General features: G+C 35.9%; 3 protein-coding genes across 4 annotated transcripts; all 3 read left to right on the plus strand.

The window, feature by feature from the left end:
* The first annotated feature begins 610 nt into the window (after nucleotides 1-610).
* Nucleotides 611-4,972, plus strand: LOC148407802 (leukocyte elastase inhibitor-like). The gene is made up of 10 exons (XM_088441985.1): nucleotides 611-696; nucleotides 1,006-1,187; nucleotides 1,543-1,689; nucleotides 1,978-2,124; nucleotides 2,420-2,537; nucleotides 2,663-2,799; nucleotides 2,882-2,959; nucleotides 3,952-4,041; nucleotides 4,129-4,312; nucleotides 4,478-4,972. Exons 2-10 carry the CDS (start codon nucleotides 1,011-1,013, stop codon nucleotides 4,714-4,716), a joined length of 1,317 nt encoding a protein of 438 aa, XP_088298111.1. The 5' UTR covers nucleotides 611-696; nucleotides 1,006-1,010; the 3' UTR covers nucleotides 4,717-4,972.
* Nucleotides 4,973-5,531: 559 nt separating this feature from the next.
* LOC148407803 (leukocyte elastase inhibitor-like) lies at nucleotides 5,532-11,905 on the plus strand. Of its 2 annotated transcripts, XM_088441986.1 has the most exons (10): nucleotides 5,532-5,660; nucleotides 6,111-6,292; nucleotides 7,176-7,262; nucleotides 8,399-8,536; nucleotides 8,736-8,853; nucleotides 8,949-9,091; nucleotides 10,540-10,617; nucleotides 10,717-10,806; nucleotides 10,882-11,062; nucleotides 11,162-11,905. In XM_088441986.1, exons 2-10 carry the CDS (start codon nucleotides 6,116-6,118, stop codon nucleotides 11,386-11,388), a joined length of 1,239 nt encoding a protein of 412 aa, XP_088298112.1. In that variant the 5' UTR covers nucleotides 5,532-5,660; nucleotides 6,111-6,115; the 3' UTR covers nucleotides 11,389-11,905. The 2 variants fall into 2 exon arrangements, with proteins under 2 accessions (XP_088298112.1, XP_088298113.1); XM_088441987.1 differs by lacking the exon at nucleotides 7,176-7,262.
* Nucleotides 11,906-12,083: 178 nt separating this feature from the next.
* On the plus strand, nucleotides 12,084-15,766 carry pigm (phosphatidylinositol glycan anchor biosynthesis, class M). The gene is made up of 8 exons (XM_088402049.1): nucleotides 12,084-12,420; nucleotides 12,670-12,843; nucleotides 13,409-13,529; nucleotides 13,615-13,858; nucleotides 13,944-14,047; nucleotides 14,900-15,054; nucleotides 15,290-15,391; nucleotides 15,506-15,766. The coding sequence occupies exons 1-8, from the start codon at nucleotides 12,250-12,252 to the stop codon at nucleotides 15,671-15,673; spliced, it is 1,239 nt and encodes a 412-aa protein (XP_088258175.1). The 5' UTR covers nucleotides 12,084-12,249; the 3' UTR covers nucleotides 15,674-15,766.
* Nucleotides 15,767-16,090: the final 324 nt, after the last annotated feature.

Genomic DNA, 16,090 nt, shown 5'->3' on the forward strand with positions numbered 1-16,090 from the left:
AATTAAACAAGATTTTTTTTTTTTTTGCCAAACATGTTTTAAGGATTGTATAATTTACTAGTGATCTACTTGTCTTTCGGCCAACACACTCGTGGGTTATGCCACTCAGGATTTTAATGACTTTTTTTTTTTTTTGCGCCCAGGTCCATTGCCAAACTGTTAAACCAGTTTAAGTTGGCAACCAAAATTAATTACAGAAACCATCATCCAAGGTGTGTCAGAAAGGTTCTAGGACAGGTGTCACAAAAGATACATTTTAAACACAAAATAAAAACTTTGAGTTCTCAACCTTAATGTAGTTTGGATCAACCAACAGCTGCTGGAGCACAGTGCATTTACCATTAATGATGTTTTCCTTCATGTAATAGTTAATATGTTCTTTGAATAGCAGAACATTGTGCATTTACTATTTATTATTTTAATTCATTTATAGCAGATTTGTTTTTTGAATGACAGTTGCATTTTTTAATTTCCATACCTAATTTACATGTATTTCTGCTTTTTGGCCAAAACTTTTCCTGCTGGGGTTTGTCTGTGGAACAGACCAAACCCATTCCACTGCTGGGTGTGAATGTGAATCAGTTCTGTCTAGAAGGTGCAAAACCTATTTGGGCGTGGCAGTTCTGTATAATAGCGCCAAATAGGGTCAGTCACAACAAGTTTTCCTTCATAACTTGTTGTCCTGAGGCAGACTCTGTAAGTACAGCATATTGTCTTTATAAAGATATATCTAATTTACAAATACACTGTAACATAACAGAATGGATGGAGCGATTGATAAGAGTTTTTTTTTCATTCATCAAAATGTGTTATTTTGTATACTAGCCTAAAGAGAACTGCATACTTATGTAAGGATTTTGTCTGCCATTGTCCTTACCTTGCATAAATCTTAATGATAATCTAGATTTATAAATAAAATGGGTTGAAGTGACCTTTGATACACATTAGAAATATAAAGATATGTGTTAATATGTGAAAATGTAATCTTTATTTTTTTTCTATCAGACACAATGGCATCAGCAAACCCTCCAAACGAAGCAAACACCATGTTCTCCTTGGCTTTGTTTAAAAAGCTCAGTGAAGAAGATGCAACAGCAAACATATTCTACTCCCCCTTCAGCATCTCGTCAGCCCTCGCTATGGTGATGCTGGGGGCCAGAGCTAATACAGCCTCGCAAATGTCAGAGGTAACAACTACAGTTGTGAAAAGCAACAGTCCATCATATCAGCGACACGTTGGTACAGGTAGATTCAAATTACAACTGGCTGTGTACCAATGAATGGGGGAGATGAATTAAAAAAAAACAGGTGTGGTAGCAAGTTATGGACTTTCTTATGTGCACTTTGAAATACTCAAAGCAAATGGAATCAAAAGAAATGTCATTTCTTCCCTGTATTTGCTACAGTTAAACTACTGAAGCTGAACAATGGAGTTGAGCTAAAACTTTCCAAAGGGAAAAACGTGCAACAAATCAAACCTTACAAATTAATTATTTATCTCAAGCTTCTATACAATGAATTCCAATATGAATTCTCCTACAGGTCCTCTGCTTCAGTAAGTCAAAGCACCCAGCAGAGGATAAACAAGAAGAGATGATGCAGTCTCCAATGCAAATGCAAATGAGGACACGACAGCAAATACGAATGCAGCTACAGCAGTCCAGCATGCTGCCACAATATTTGAGAAAGGTGCAAAAATCTTACAGCTACACACACAGTACGAAGCCTGTCAACGTACACATAAAACAGATTATACAATGTCTTTTAAAACAACCGTGTGTGTGTGTGTGTGTGTCTGTGTGTGTGTGGCTGTATTATACTGACCTCTGGTGGCAATTTTCAATGCAGACGTGATGTGACTGATAAAAAAGGAGTGGGTATTTTGAAATGGTATTTTGATGTTTTGATTGGACAACATGGCATGCATTATACAAAATATTTGTATGTACATGTACATGTTCCTTTATTTGTTTACAGGTTTTGAACCGTGGCCAAGGCGAAAATGATGATGACGTACACGCTCATTTCCTGCAAATTTTGACCGAATTCAACAAGACACATCCTGGATATGCCCTCAGCCTGGCAAACAGGCTTTATGGGGAGCAAACCTACAGCTTTGATGAGGTATGTGTTCTGCTTTGGAACTTGCATTTCTTTTATATTTTGCACACAACTGGCTATTTTTTTTTTAATGTTAATATTAACCAATAGAGCAAGTTATAGTCACTTACACTTGCAGGCAGAAACCAAGCAAAAAAAAAAAAAAAAAAAAAAAAGTCCAATGACCTCTTGGGTCATCACAATTGCCGATATTATTTTCACTAAATATACATATAACACATTTTTTAATTAGCTCAAACATTATTAATAAGAGAATGTCATTGTTCTGTGCAAATTTTCATATTATCGTACTTTCCAGGGCTTCCTTGAGGAAACCAGGAAGTACTATGAAGCTGAACTGGAAACTGTGGATTTCTTGAATAATTCAGACGCTGCCAAGGTCAAAATTAACAGCTGGGTGGAAGAAAAAACACAAGGTGCTATTTTATTTTCACATTTCACACTGGCTGTCAAACATGCACGCTTTTTTTTGCATCCACTGCATCTCTATATCATATCACATGTTTGAAATGTGACAATAAATGTGAATAACATTCACAAGGTAAAATCAAGGACCTGATCAAGAAGCTGAAAAACAGCACTAAGATGGTGTTGGTCAACGCCATCTATTTCAAAGGGAAATGGAACCAACAGTTCAAAGAAGAATTGACTGTTGAAGCTCCATTTAGAATCAATAAGGTATAATTTTCAAATAATGAGGAACATTAATTTGGGTTAGGGTTAAACTAGTAATAATCTTTACTTTGCCTTTTGACTTTAGAATGACACTAAGCAAGTGAGGATGATGTACCAGACGAGTAAATTCAACTACATCGCCATCCCAGAGTTAAACTGCCAGGTAATTAAAAAAAAACAAAAAAAATTTGAATATCCATTGCTTCTTCAACAGTGCTGATTAAAATCAATTAAGGGGGAAGGTCAACCCCCAAATTATGGTGTAAAATAGTCTAAACACAGAATTTTGATTAATATTACATTTGTGGGATTTGAATTAAACAGCAAGCCCCACCTGTTTTTATTCATTTCAGGGCGGCCATTTTGCCACTTGCTGTCGATTGAAAGTGACATCACATATGCTCAGGTCTAAAGTAAAGACCATTCATCTGTTTTCTGAGCTTGGTCATGTGACATTCTCAAGCTGAACTGTGATTGATTTCCGCATGACCCCTGAGCAACTGTGATGACATTTTCAGTTAACATCATGTGGCAAAATGGCTGTCCCCTGAGATGGATATAAGTGAGAGTTTTTTACTGCGTAATTCTCCTCCAGAGGCTGCCATGTCTATTATAGCTATGGATAATGGTATATGCAGCACCTCCTGCTGTCCATAATTAAAAATGGTCTCAATCTTACACATTGTCCCTTTAAGTACTAAACTAATTAATTACTTTAGTATTTAAGTCAATTACTCAATTATTTAATCAATTACTCTGGAACTTAATTACATATAGTAAATAATCAATTACTTTAGTTGGTTAGTACATGAGGTAATCAATTACTTCACTGCTTTAGTGCCTAATGTAACTGATTAATTTAATATTTTATTATATTCATTCTTTAAATACCAGCCATTTTTAGATCCTACTTTAGACAAACACTTGAACAACTTTGACAGTTATCTAAATAACTACATGGAATTGAATGTTTGAAAACTTAAAATGACATAGAAATACTTAATTGGTAATAATGAGTTATTAAAATGCTGTGCTTAGTGGGGCTGCATTGAACATATTGTCAAAAAACTTTGGAGTTGACATCCCCTCTAGTCTAGTTTTTTTTTTTTTTTAATGGAAATTTTAATGGAGATTTTCATCCTATTTATTTATCAGGTCCTAGAGATGCCTTATGAAGGGAAAGATGTTAGCATGCTGATTTTCCTGCCCAATGAAATAGAGGATAACACAACAGGCTTGGAGAAGGTAAAACACATGCTATATTTAATTATGAAAAACAACACACACTATTTTTTAACCTGACTGTTATTTTGTTAATTCTCACCTTAATAGTTGGTGCGGGAACTCAACTATGATACTATTACAAAGTGGACAGATTCAAACAAGATGGAAATTGGTGTTGAGGTCCAGGTGGGCCTGCCTCGATTCAAGATGGAGCTCAGTTACGAATTAGAGGATATCCTTATAAGCATGGGAATGGTGGATGCTTTTGATGGTGATAGGAGTGACTTCTCCGGTAAGAAGCGCATGAATCATATCTGATGCAACTTCTCTGAAATTCTGATTGCATTTAAGCAATTGGTGGGGTCAAAATGCAGCACAATGTAAAATGAAATGCTGTTGTAGCATAACCACAAATAATGTTTTAGTTATTTATACAAGATGATATATTTTGTTCTAGGCATGTCTCCTGCCAATGACCTTGCATTGTCTCAAGTCATCCATAAAGCTTTTGTGGAGGTAAATGAGGAGGGAACGGAGGCCGCTGCAGCCACTGCTGTCATTGTTGTGGAAATCACTTCAATTGGTGCACCGAAAATCCCCAAAGTTTTCGTAGCTGACCACCCCTTTGTCTTCTTCATCCAACATAATCCCTCCAAGACAATCTTGTTTTTTGGTCAATACACTTCCCCTGAGTGAGCTTCAAATGTGTCGTCTATCTGCTATGATTTCATTTAACAGAATTTCATCTCTATTTTTAACCATTTAATTCCCCTCACAGGATAAATAAAGTATATACTGATATGTTTTCCAAATCATAACCAATAATCCTAATCATGTCATTCATTTATCAGTCACAAAGTAGGAAGTATCCCTGGGATTTCTCTGTCTTTTTTAATGCTTTGTCCTGAGCAGTGTGTGGTGGCAAGCAGAGCTGAATAAATATTTACGTACAGCCTTTGGCATCATTTAATTTAGTCTGCTTAGCAACATTTCACAAGCAAATCACATTTCAGATCAACCCACAGAATTGCATTGCAAACTACATTTTATGTTTGTTCAAAATGCACTTCAGTAACTGTATGTAAAACATATTAAATTTCTTTTGAATCTGCTTTCTTATTTTTTAATCGGAAGTTAATCATAAATATAGAGGCTTGCAAAAGCAGTCATAGTAGTCAGCCTCAACTGTATATATTTTGCTTTGTTAAAACTACAAATGAAAAATGAAAGATGACAATACTGTATAAACAATAATAATAGTGTGAAACTGTATGTCATTTCTTTCAATACAACATAGTGAACACGAAACCATGTTACAGTCCAAATATTCCATTATATACGGTTATACTCCAAATTATTGGTTAAACAAGTATAATATACTCATACATTTTGTTATATTTATAGTTTTCATAACATTTTTTTATTTCTTTAATACATTATTGCAACTGTTTATACGTTTGTACGGTATGGGGTGAATGAGTTGTTTCCTTTCGGCTTCCGTAGAATGACGTCTTCAACTAGGAAGCTGCTTCTGATGACACATTTTGGGGCGTGTCAGTTTGGAAAAACTCATATTAAACCCACTTTTAACAGCCTCAGTCTTTGCGTTTACTGACTACTTTGAGGAAACGCGTTTCTCAGTAAGTAATTTATTACTATACGAACAAATCTGTACTTTTTTGAGTACACGCGTTCTATTACTATTATTACTATTGCTGTTACAAGGACTCTAGATTGTGTTCTATCCTGGAGGTTTAAGTTGATTTTCAACAAAGCATTAAAAACAGGGTTTGATGTAATGTGCACAAAAATGTGCAGATTCGTCTAGAAATGCAGACAAAGTTCATGATGACAATTGCCATTTCAAATGTTCTTACGCCAAACTTTGTACGATGGTGAAACAGCAGCATTTACATAAAATATTAAGCTTGTTTTTATATATTATTCAATTATTCTGCTATCGAATACATTGTGTAATGTCTTCTACCAGTAAGTATCTGGATTCTAACGTGTATAACAAAATTTCAACTGTATCACAAAAATATTTCAACAGTGGTTTATTTTCTGCATTTGTATTTGTTTGTTTTAAGACACCATGGCATCATCTACCCCTCTATCCAAAGCCAACACCAGCTTCTCTCTGGATTTGCTGAAAAGATTGGGTGATAATGACGAGACCAAAAACATATTCATTTCCCCGTTTAGCATCTCTTCAGCGCTGGCCATGGTGATGCTGGGGTCAGGGGGCAACACAGCCTCACAGATGTCAGAGGTAATGGATGCGTGCACGCAAACCATGCACACACTGTTGTTAATGAATAATTTCTTTGTTCGTCCTTGTCCTCTTCCCTCCTTTTTTTTAATTACAAAGTTATGCAATGTAATTATGGCGTTAGTAATTGTGCTTATTGTACCTTTGTTGAAAAAAAAAAGTTCTTGTTTTTGGAATGCTTCATTTGAGAAAAGTCATTTATTTCCTGATGTTCACTGTTGGCAGTGTGTGTACAGAAGCATGGCCCTGCCCTGAATAACACAGACTGATCTATTCATTAGAAGTAGTTGGAATGTAGGTGAAACTTGATTCTGCAAACAGCAAGTGTAATTTTACAAAGGTATCGCCAAAGTAAAGCCACACCCTGGTGGGTCAACTGCTGGATGCACTGTGTTTATTGCATGTGTGTACATGACAGCAAAGTAACTGTGTTTTGAAACATTAGGCATTCAGCCTGATCTCAAGTTGCTGACAGCAGCTAAAGTGCAAGAGCAGAGGGCAAGGCGTGTGTGTAAATGAACATTTTGAAATGCGGTCTTATGACCTGTTCAATTCTATTGACATGAGCAGTTTATTCTTATGAAGAGCAAAATAATTAGAACATAAAGCATCTCATTGCTATATTGTGTTATATAGTGAATCCTTGCACACAAAGAATTTATTTTCATATTTATTTCAAGTTTGAGGTTAGTTGGCAAAAAAAAAAAAATCACTGTGGGTACATCATTTAAAAAGACAGTTGTATGAAATATTTTGGAGGCTCCTAATCTAAGGACAACAAACTTGCCTGATGATCACACTTGGCACTTCTCTGTGGAAGGATCGGATCGCCATATATTGCGCCTATCTTGATGTCTAAGTCAATGAACAATACCATTTGCAGGTTCTCCGCTTCAGTGAGAAAAAGCCAGAGCCACAGCTAATGCAAATGCAAATGCAGCAACAAGTCCTGAACATTCGTCTGCCGCAGGTGGTATCATACAATACCTAGCAACTAGAATTTTGGAAGCATGTGAAACACATTACTAACTCTGGAACTGGGTGGTGTTGGTTGTCAGTATTGGGTGAACGACTTCTTTGTTCTCCACTGAAACTTTGGCTTGGAAGGGGCTCCACACCCAATGGTGTTGCTTAATGTAAAAGATTGAGGCGCTATCTTTTTTTTATGGTTTCTTCTTGGTGTGGCTGCTTAGAACCATAATTTGATAAGACAATAATGTCTGGCATTCAACAAAGCAACATACACAAAACATATATATATATATATATATATATATATATATATATATATATATATATATATATATATATATATATATATATATATATATATATATATATATATATATATATATATATATATATATATATATATATATAAATGTACAATTTTATGTAACTTAATCAGTCAGATGGAACCTTAAATCGCCATGCAATACGTGAACAGGTTCTATTTGCATGACTAAAGCATGAGTAACACTATATAATAATAATGGGCGGCTCGGTGGAAGAGTGGTTAGCACGTCCGCCTCAGAGTAGGCACCAGCAAGCCAGCGATCCTAATGAGGATATAGGGCTATAGAAAATGGATGGATAATCATAATATTAATCAAATAAAACATTAAAAAAAGACAATTAATTAGATCTTAATATATTGAGCCTGCTTAGTTTGCTGGTTAAAAAATAATATTTCTTTCATTAGATAATGAAAATGTTCTCTTTCTCTTTATTTGAAATATTGTAATAATATTGATTTTGCAACACTCAACGCTCATATCACAAGCTTTTCTAATATTGCACAATCCCAATAGGGTCTATACAGTATATACTATATATACATACACATAATATAGTTTTTGTCTTTAAAGGGGTCTAACTCACAAAAATAATACTTTCTGAAACATTCCATATTGTATGTGAAGGCTTATATAACCAAAATAACATGGTGATGGCATTGCATGTGCTTGCGACTGTTAGGTTTTCTATCTTTTTATCACCTATTGACTTTGATAATATTTGCAGGTCAACATCGATACATAGTTATTCAGCTATTAAGTCAGCCATTGGTCACAATACTCTCTAACCTACTACTCTGTGTATCTACAGTTTCTGCAAACCAAGGGCCAGGATGATGTTCATGCCAGCTTTGGCAAATTGCTGGCTGATCTGAACAAACCAGGTGCACAGTATGCCCTCAGTGTTGCCAACAGACTGTACGGGGAGCAGTCTTACCAGTTTGTTCAGGTATGTGTTGCAACATGCGAAAATCTGAAAAGCTTTTGTGTGGAAGAATGAAGAATGAGTGTGGTGACAGCAGGTCAAACATTCCCACAGATGTTCTCTTTTGTTTCAAATAAACCAACACAATCCTTCTTTATCAAAAATGCCTATACAAAAATAAGAATGCTCTAATCTAATTCACACTTTTTATTAATGGTTTCAGGGTTTTCTAGCAGATACGAGGAAACACTACAAAGCCGAGCTGGAGTCTGTGGACTTCATAAGGAACCATGAGGCAGCAAGAGTTAATATCAATAACTGGGTGGAGAAGGAGACACAAGGTAGATTTAACACAGACAAGCACGCGTTTTTCTATTCTTGATTACCCCCCCGCCCCTTCTTTTTTCCTCATTGTGCCCCTTGTTATTCTTACCAGGTAAAATCAAGGATGTACTGGCTAAGGGTGTGTTGGACAGCATGTCCAGGCTGGTGCTGGTCAATGCCATCTACTTTAAAGGCAACTGGGACAGAAAATTTAAAGAGACCTCCACAAGGGACACTCAATTTAGGATCAACAAGGTAAAACTCCACGGAGACATTCTGTACAGAAATATTGAACCTCGGTCAGCAAAACAATGGCAAGTTTTAGTGTTGGGTGAAGCCTTTTGTGAGCTAGAATGTTTGCATTTCCTTCCTGGTTTCCTGCTCCTGATATACACCACCACACATTTTTCAAAAGCTTGCTTTTTAAATAGTTACACAAGATCATAAAAAACTGAGCATTGCCTCATTTGAATTGCAATTGCACAAAGTGACAGCGTTGGGTTCAAATGTGTAATATTTCACATTGCTTAATTGTGGGCACGCCTATTTGTACAAACCACCGATTTAGTCCGATGTCATTTACTGATGATTGTAAATGACAAATGATTTACAGAAAGAACAAAAATGAGGGTGAACTTTGCTCTGAGTTTGAAATTGTCGTAACCAGGGTGCGACTCTTGAGCAGAAAAAGGGGCTAATGCAGAGAGAGGTTCGTCTTTAAAATAAAATTAGGGATGTCAGATTAACAAATCACATTAGTCACATTGTTAATCTCTAACTATGCTATCTATCTACCTGCTGAAATGATTTATTTTTATGCATACTGCATTTTGTGCTTAAGTTCTTGGGGTTTGAAAAATAAAAGTTAATCACATCCTGAAGTGGACACTGATAGGCTGTCATTATGTCATTATGCATAATCTGATTGACTCCTGTTGTGGGTGGGAGTGCAGAAGGAAGACATGAAAATGGAAGAGCAACTTTAACTAATGCCCCAATAGCATCTTTGATAAAAGTTTAGTATTATGCATTTGCATTATTTATACGAAGCAGCTCGAGTTGAGCCGACCACATAAATGCAAAGCATCCAGCTGTGACTGCAGCCGCAGCTATCGCAAGCAACTGATATGTTAATATAGCTAGCAATAACAAAACTCTATGTAAAAGTAAATTTTAAAACACCCATGTTTCAGCCAGTCCGTTTAATCAAATATTATTTTTCTAATTATTTGGCTACTGATCAAAGAAAACAGAGTCATTCCTCGTGATCGTTCAAACTAAACATAGCAACCGGCACTTGGGACTAGTCTCAAATAAAGCAATAATAAAATAAAGTTACAACTGCATCTGTTATAGAAAACTGAAGACACATTTTTTGTTGTATATAAATTTTTTGATCCACAATAATACAATGGATCTAAATGCTGGGGCGGAAAAAAACTGGTTGAGGGGTTTTCTCAGAAAAATTAGGTAAGATTAAACAAATCTGAATTAACTTCATTTTTTTTTGTCTCTTGACATCATTAGACATAATAATTGGTAAAAGTAAAGTTTTATTTCTCCACAGGCAGATTTTGAAAGTGTTCCTAAAAATGTGACTTGAAATGTTTTTTTAGTAGCTTACTGTTGACTCCTAAGAGCAGAATGGTAAAAACAAGACAGGGCATGGGATAACTCATGATCTTTATTGCTGTTATTTTTAGAATGCAACCAAAACAGTGAAGATGATGTACCAAAAAGCCAAATTCCCTCTCACCTTCATTTCTGATGTCAAGTGCCAGGTATGACTATCTTTTCCAACATGTAAACAACACGGACATGTTATGCTCTGTATGAGGCAATTTAAAGAAACTAAACTTAAAAAAAAAAATGTTGAACAGGTCTTGGAGATGCCTTACATTGGAAAGGAGCTCAGCATGCTCATCTTTCTACCCACTGATATAGAGGACAATTCAACAGGTCTGACTAAGGTGAGGCACATGCAAATACACAAATCGGTTCACTTTAGAGGCAGGAAAACAAATTGTATTTCATCTCCACCACAGTTAGCAGAGAAGCTGACCTATGAAAACTTTGCGGAGTGGACCCGCCCTGAAATGATGGATACAGAGGAGGTCGAAGTTGGCCTGCCTCGATTCAAGATGGAGGATACCTATGACATGAAAAATGTCTTGGTCAGCATGGGAATGGTGGATGCGTTCGACATAGCAAAGAGTGATTTTTCTGGTAGGACATGTGCCTGGGAAATGTAACAGAATTTACCTTCAGAGGTTCCTCAAATCTACATGCAATCATGCAATCACTGTCTTTCGCTTCTGTTTTCAGGCATGTCACCTGCCAATGACCTAGCTTTGTCAAAAGTTGTCCACAAGGCGTTCGTGGAGGTGAACGAGGAGGGAACCGAAGCCGCCGCAGCCACTGCTGCCATCATGATGTTGCGCTGTGCTCCTATAACACCCAGATTCATCGCTGACCACCCCTTCTTTTTCTTCATTCGGCATAACCCTTCCATGAGTGTCCTTTTTGCTGGCCGATACTGCTCCCCTGAGTGAGCATTTTAGTGCTTCAAAGCAACATTTAATTTCCAGCGTGCTAATGCTTAATATGGGCTGCACCACTGCAGGAATCTCAAATTGGGTCGTCTTTTTGTAACCTCTGAGTTTTCCTCCTATGTAATTCTGGGATGCTTTTGCGTTTATTGCTCACTGCCTCTGGCTGTGCGAACATTCCCCCATACATATATGATTCTTCTGTTTGTTCTGTGCCGTCCAATACTGTACTTTACTCTGTTGCACATGTTTTACATTTAACCCCCCTACATTAAGAAAAAACATCATTGTCTAATTTTCATCCCTGCATTGTTTTTATGTAAGCAAATATAAATATATATTATTATCAACCTATGTGTACTGTATCACAGATTAAAGAACAATATACAATATAGAGTATCCAATAACAGCTAAATAAACCAAAGTCAACTTAGAAACATCACCAACTCAGCTATTTTATATTATCTATATATATACAATTTCTTTCTGTGTGCAATAAAAGCGTGTTTACAAACACAAATTACCTGATGTTGGCATTTACTCATACATTCTGCTTTTAAATGATTTTTCTGAACTACTACTTCGAGTACAGTATATCATTAACTGAACGGACGTCCTTCTCCGGAACACATGGGGTGCTATAGAGCAAACGAGTTCTTGCAAGCGAAGCAAGCGCCACTTCCGGGTTACTTCCGGACTTTAATGTTTTGGGGAAAGAAAAGCTATCATCCAAACATGCCAAAATGACAGCGACGTCGTCATCTGTTAGTGTAGAGTAAAATATGACACCATAATCCATCAGTAAGCGGGCTTACGCAGTTAGCATTTTCAAATGTAGAAGTACCTACTTTCTGTTTCGGAGCAATGGAGAGATTAATATGCAAGCTGACAGAGAAACATGTTCTCTTCACGGCTTCTTTTGCTATACGTCTTGCCTTGGTTGCTTATGGAGATTTCCACGACAGGACTATGGTAGTGAAGTTCACTGATATTGACTATCACGTCTTCACGGATGCTGCGAGGTTCACTACTAAGGTAGTCCAAGCCTCTGTTGTAATTTTAGCTGCAAATGTTATGTTATGTCGTCTAATGTTATTCTATTTATTCCAACGACTTTTTTTTGCGCCTCCTTTCCACATTTTACTCCGATTTGCTTCATTTAAATTTCTGCGTTTTTCGAAAAGTCATGGAAAATCCATAGTTACTCTTTTGCATATTCCCCAAATTCAATCATTTTAAAATAATACTGCTGTCGTTTTCCTAATATGACAAATATGTCCACAGGGTGAGTCCCCATACAACAGATCAACGTATCGATACACACCTCTACTCGCCTGGCTTCTCACTCCCAACATTTATATCCACATGGTGTTTGGCAAGCTCATTTTCATCCTATGTGACCTGCTCTCTGGACTGCTGATCTACAAAATCCTTTGCCTGCGAGGTCTTGGCTCAGAGGTGTGTTTACTGGTTGTTTTCATGTGGAAAATGGTAGATGATGATTAGGGCTCGCGGAAAATGAACAAGAGTAACTGGCTTAAAGTAATATTGATTTTTTTTAATTGACCTAGCATACCGAGGCAGTACTTTGACTGTTGCCGCACCTTGACAGAAAACAACCGTTTGCAAAGACCATCTTGACATTTGTTTTGGTTTGCTAACTAGTGAGCAGATGGCTGATCCTATTCGTGTGCTCAAAAGATGAAGAAAAAAAACGGAAAAAGAGGAAGAAGAAGAAGACTAACAGGAAGTTATTGACCTCATTGTCGTTAATTAGTAGCTCCACTGTTTACTCATGAAATACTGTTAAAGCATCACCTTGAAATGTTTAAAGATTCTCTGACACGTGTAACATATATATAATGTTATGTATTTGTGAACTACCAAGTAGTTATAACATAAAACAACATAACACAAAAGGGAATTACAATTTGTGTATATAGAGGGCAAAATTATAAATATGACAATAGTGGCAAACAGACGTTATAACAATGTTTCTTATTTTGTCTGATTTTATATTTAGACAGCACGTCGGGTTTGTTCGCTTTGGCTCCTCAACCCCCTACCAATGGGAGTTTCGAGCCGAGGAAATGCTGAGTCCATCCTAACCGCTTTAGTGCTGGGAACTCTTCTCTGCATAGAGGGTAAGTTTATGGGTTAAAACAAACGGATAGATGGCTAGTTTTAAAGTTGATAAATTAAATTCTCTTTCTTCCTTCCGTGTCACAGGCCGGCGTATGACGTGGGCAGCACTGCTCTACGGCTTGTCTGTTCACATGAAGATCTACCCCATCACCTACGCTCTGCCTATTGTACTCACGCTTCGCACACCGCAAATTAAAAGAGAAGAAGGGCAAAAAAAGTGGGGCAGCGTCATGGGCTTTTTGAGAAGTTTGCTCAACAGGGACTTGCTGTGTTTTGCAAGTGTGGCCGGATTTCTTTTTTGCGCTCTCACGACACTTTTCTATTACATGTAAGAGCCAACAATCAAATTGGTGAATGCCGTGACAAATGTTATGGATTATAACTTAAAAAGAGATTAATTTTTGTTTTTCCAGGTACGGGTGGACATTCCTTCATGAGACTTACTTGTATCACCTAACCAGAAGAGATATTCGACATAACTTCTCTCCATACTTCTACATGCTCTACCTTACTGCAGGTAAATTAGTCTGACATTATTGTATATGATATGAATTGTGTATTTTAGGTTCACCTAGGGATGGGCAGTAAATCAAATTGATTCAATTAGTCATTTTAAAAATCGAAGATTTTAAAATAAACTCAAATGTGAACGCGATTGTTAGGCACTCGTTTCGCCTAATATGTGAAAATATGTGAAAAACTATCAATAAGCACTAGGGGTTGAATGTCTCAATTCATAAAAACATTGTTGGGCTTGAACAAATTGAATATAACTAAATTCCTTTCATACATGTATTACTTTTGAAAACACATTTTCATTTGTTGTCGACTGAAAATGAAATCACGTGCTAAATGCTCAGGTAAAGACCTATCAGTCATGGTTCATCTTATTGATGTCACGTGACCAAGAAGTAAGCTATAATTGGTTATCAAAGCTTTGAGCACAGGCGATGTCATTTTCAGTTGACAAGTAAAAATCGTGTTTTAAGGTGTTAATTGTACGTTAAAATAATTTAGCTATCAAATTAATTCTACACAAAATGTATGATTATATGTATTAAATATTTTTTATGTTAAATATATTTATATTACATTTGTCTTTTTATATTTTATTAACTATTTTCTGAAAATGGTAAAATAAATGGTTTCTACGTTTAAGCAAGTTACGCTGTACAGTATTTTTCACATGCAAGTTATGCTGTACAGTATTTTTCACATGATTATATGTTTATTTGGTTTAGTTCCGAATGCTTGAAGAAAATTCGATTTTTATTTTTTTGCCCAAGATAAGGTTCACCCAAGATAAACAGAAAAAAAAATTCAAACGATCTTGATGGCAGGGACAATTTCTCGATTGTCTGCTTTTCAGACAGTAGGTGGAGCATGTGGCTCGGCTTGGCTGCATTCCTTCCACAGTTGCTGCTCCTATTAGTGACATCGTGGACTTTTTACCGTGACCTGACGTTTTGCTGTTTCCTACACACGGCCATCTTTGTCACTTTTAATAAAGTCTGCACATCGCAGGTATGGGAGTCAAAGTCAAGAGTGTGTGTGTGTGTGTGTACATATATATATATATATATATATATATATATATATATATATATATATATATATATATATATATATATATATATATATATATATATATATATATATATGTATATATATATATATATATATATATATATATATATATATATATATATATATATATATAATATATATTTTTTTATTATTATTATTATTTTTTTTTTAGTACTTCCTCTGGTATTTGAGTTTACTTCCTCTGGTCATCCCTCATTTGAGTCTTTCACTGAAACAAGGAGTGGGACTTTTGCTGCTCTGGTTTGCTGGACAGGTGATTATTTTGGTTTGTGGAAACAAAAAGTTTTATGAATATGCAGTGGTTAGCTGAATATCATATGGCATGTCTGTAACTAAAATATATTTTAAAATGTCATATCATCATCAGGGTGTATGGTTGGTGCCGGCTTACTTCCTGGAATTTGAGGGATACAACGCCTTTTTGTTCATCTGGATTGCCGGACTGTTCTTTCTGATAATAAACTGTTTCATTTTGGTACAGCTGATCGCACACTACAAAGCAAATGTGCACGTGAAGAGACTGAAGTTTGAATAACTTTTTATGAACTCTTATGATATTATATATCATTTTGAAGGAAATATTTTGAAGGAATTTTGGAGGAAATAAAGTGTAAAATTAGAATCTTAATCTGAATTTTCATTCTTGGAGACATAAACCCGGTCTATATATTAGTTTGAGAAATTAAGTAATAGAAGTACATGCCAAAAGTAACTGGTTAAATTACTTTAGGTCTTAAAGTAGTTGATTATTGCCTAAAGTAAGCAGTTAATTTAGATATTCAATTACTTGAAGCCAGCCATTTTTAGACATTCCTTTAACATGACACTTGAAAAAAAAATTTTAACGATACAAATGTTTACCTTGGATTGGATCCCCAGACTCTTAAAAACGTAAAAGAAAACTATTTGGGATTGAATTAGTTAGTATTGATAATTATTTTGTTCTGGGCCA

Source organism: Hippichthys cyanospilos, chromosome 19, assembly GCF_059441005.1.
Source record: "Hippichthys cyanospilos isolate Australia breed blue-spotted pipefish chromosome 19, RoL_Hcya_1.0, whole genome shotgun sequence".
Classification (NCBI taxonomy): Eukaryota; Metazoa; Chordata; class Actinopteri; order Syngnathiformes; family Syngnathidae; genus Hippichthys; species Hippichthys cyanospilos.

Excerpts from the sequence above, each read along its gene's own strand:
- LOC148407802 (XM_088441985.1), top strand. The coding sequence starts at position 1,011 with ATGGCATCAGCAAACCCTCCAAACGAAGCAAACACCATGTTCTCCTTG. Across the intron at positions 2,125-2,419 it reads AAACCTACAGCTTTGATGAG|GGCTTCCTTGAGGAAACCAG; the intron begins GTATGTGTTCTG and ends CGTACTTTCCAG. Across the intron at positions 2,800-2,881 it reads CTCCATTTAGAATCAATAAG|AATGACACTAAGCAAGTGAG; the intron begins GTATAATTTTCA and ends TTTTGACTTTAG.
- LOC148407803 (XM_088441986.1), top strand. The coding sequence starts at position 6,116 with ATGGCATCATCTACCCCTCTATCCAAAGCCAACACCAGCTTCTCTCTG. Across the intron at positions 10,618-10,716 it reads TTTCTGATGTCAAGTGCCAG|GTCTTGGAGATGCCTTACAT; the intron begins GTATGACTATCT and ends AATGTTGAACAG. Across the intron at positions 10,807-10,881 it reads ATTCAACAGGTCTGACTAAG|TTAGCAGAGAAGCTGACCTA; the intron begins GTGAGGCACATG and ends TCTCCACCACAG.
- pigm (XM_088402049.1), top strand. The coding sequence starts at position 12,250 with ATGGAGAGATTAATATGCAAGCTGACAGAGAAACATGTTCTCTTCACG. Across the intron at positions 13,530-13,614 it reads AACTCTTCTCTGCATAGAGG|GCCGGCGTATGACGTGGGCA; the intron begins GTAAGTTTATGG and ends TCCGTGTCACAG. Across the intron at positions 15,392-15,505 it reads TGCTCTGGTTTGCTGGACAG|GGTGTATGGTTGGTGCCGGC; the intron begins GTGATTATTTTG and ends TATCATCATCAG.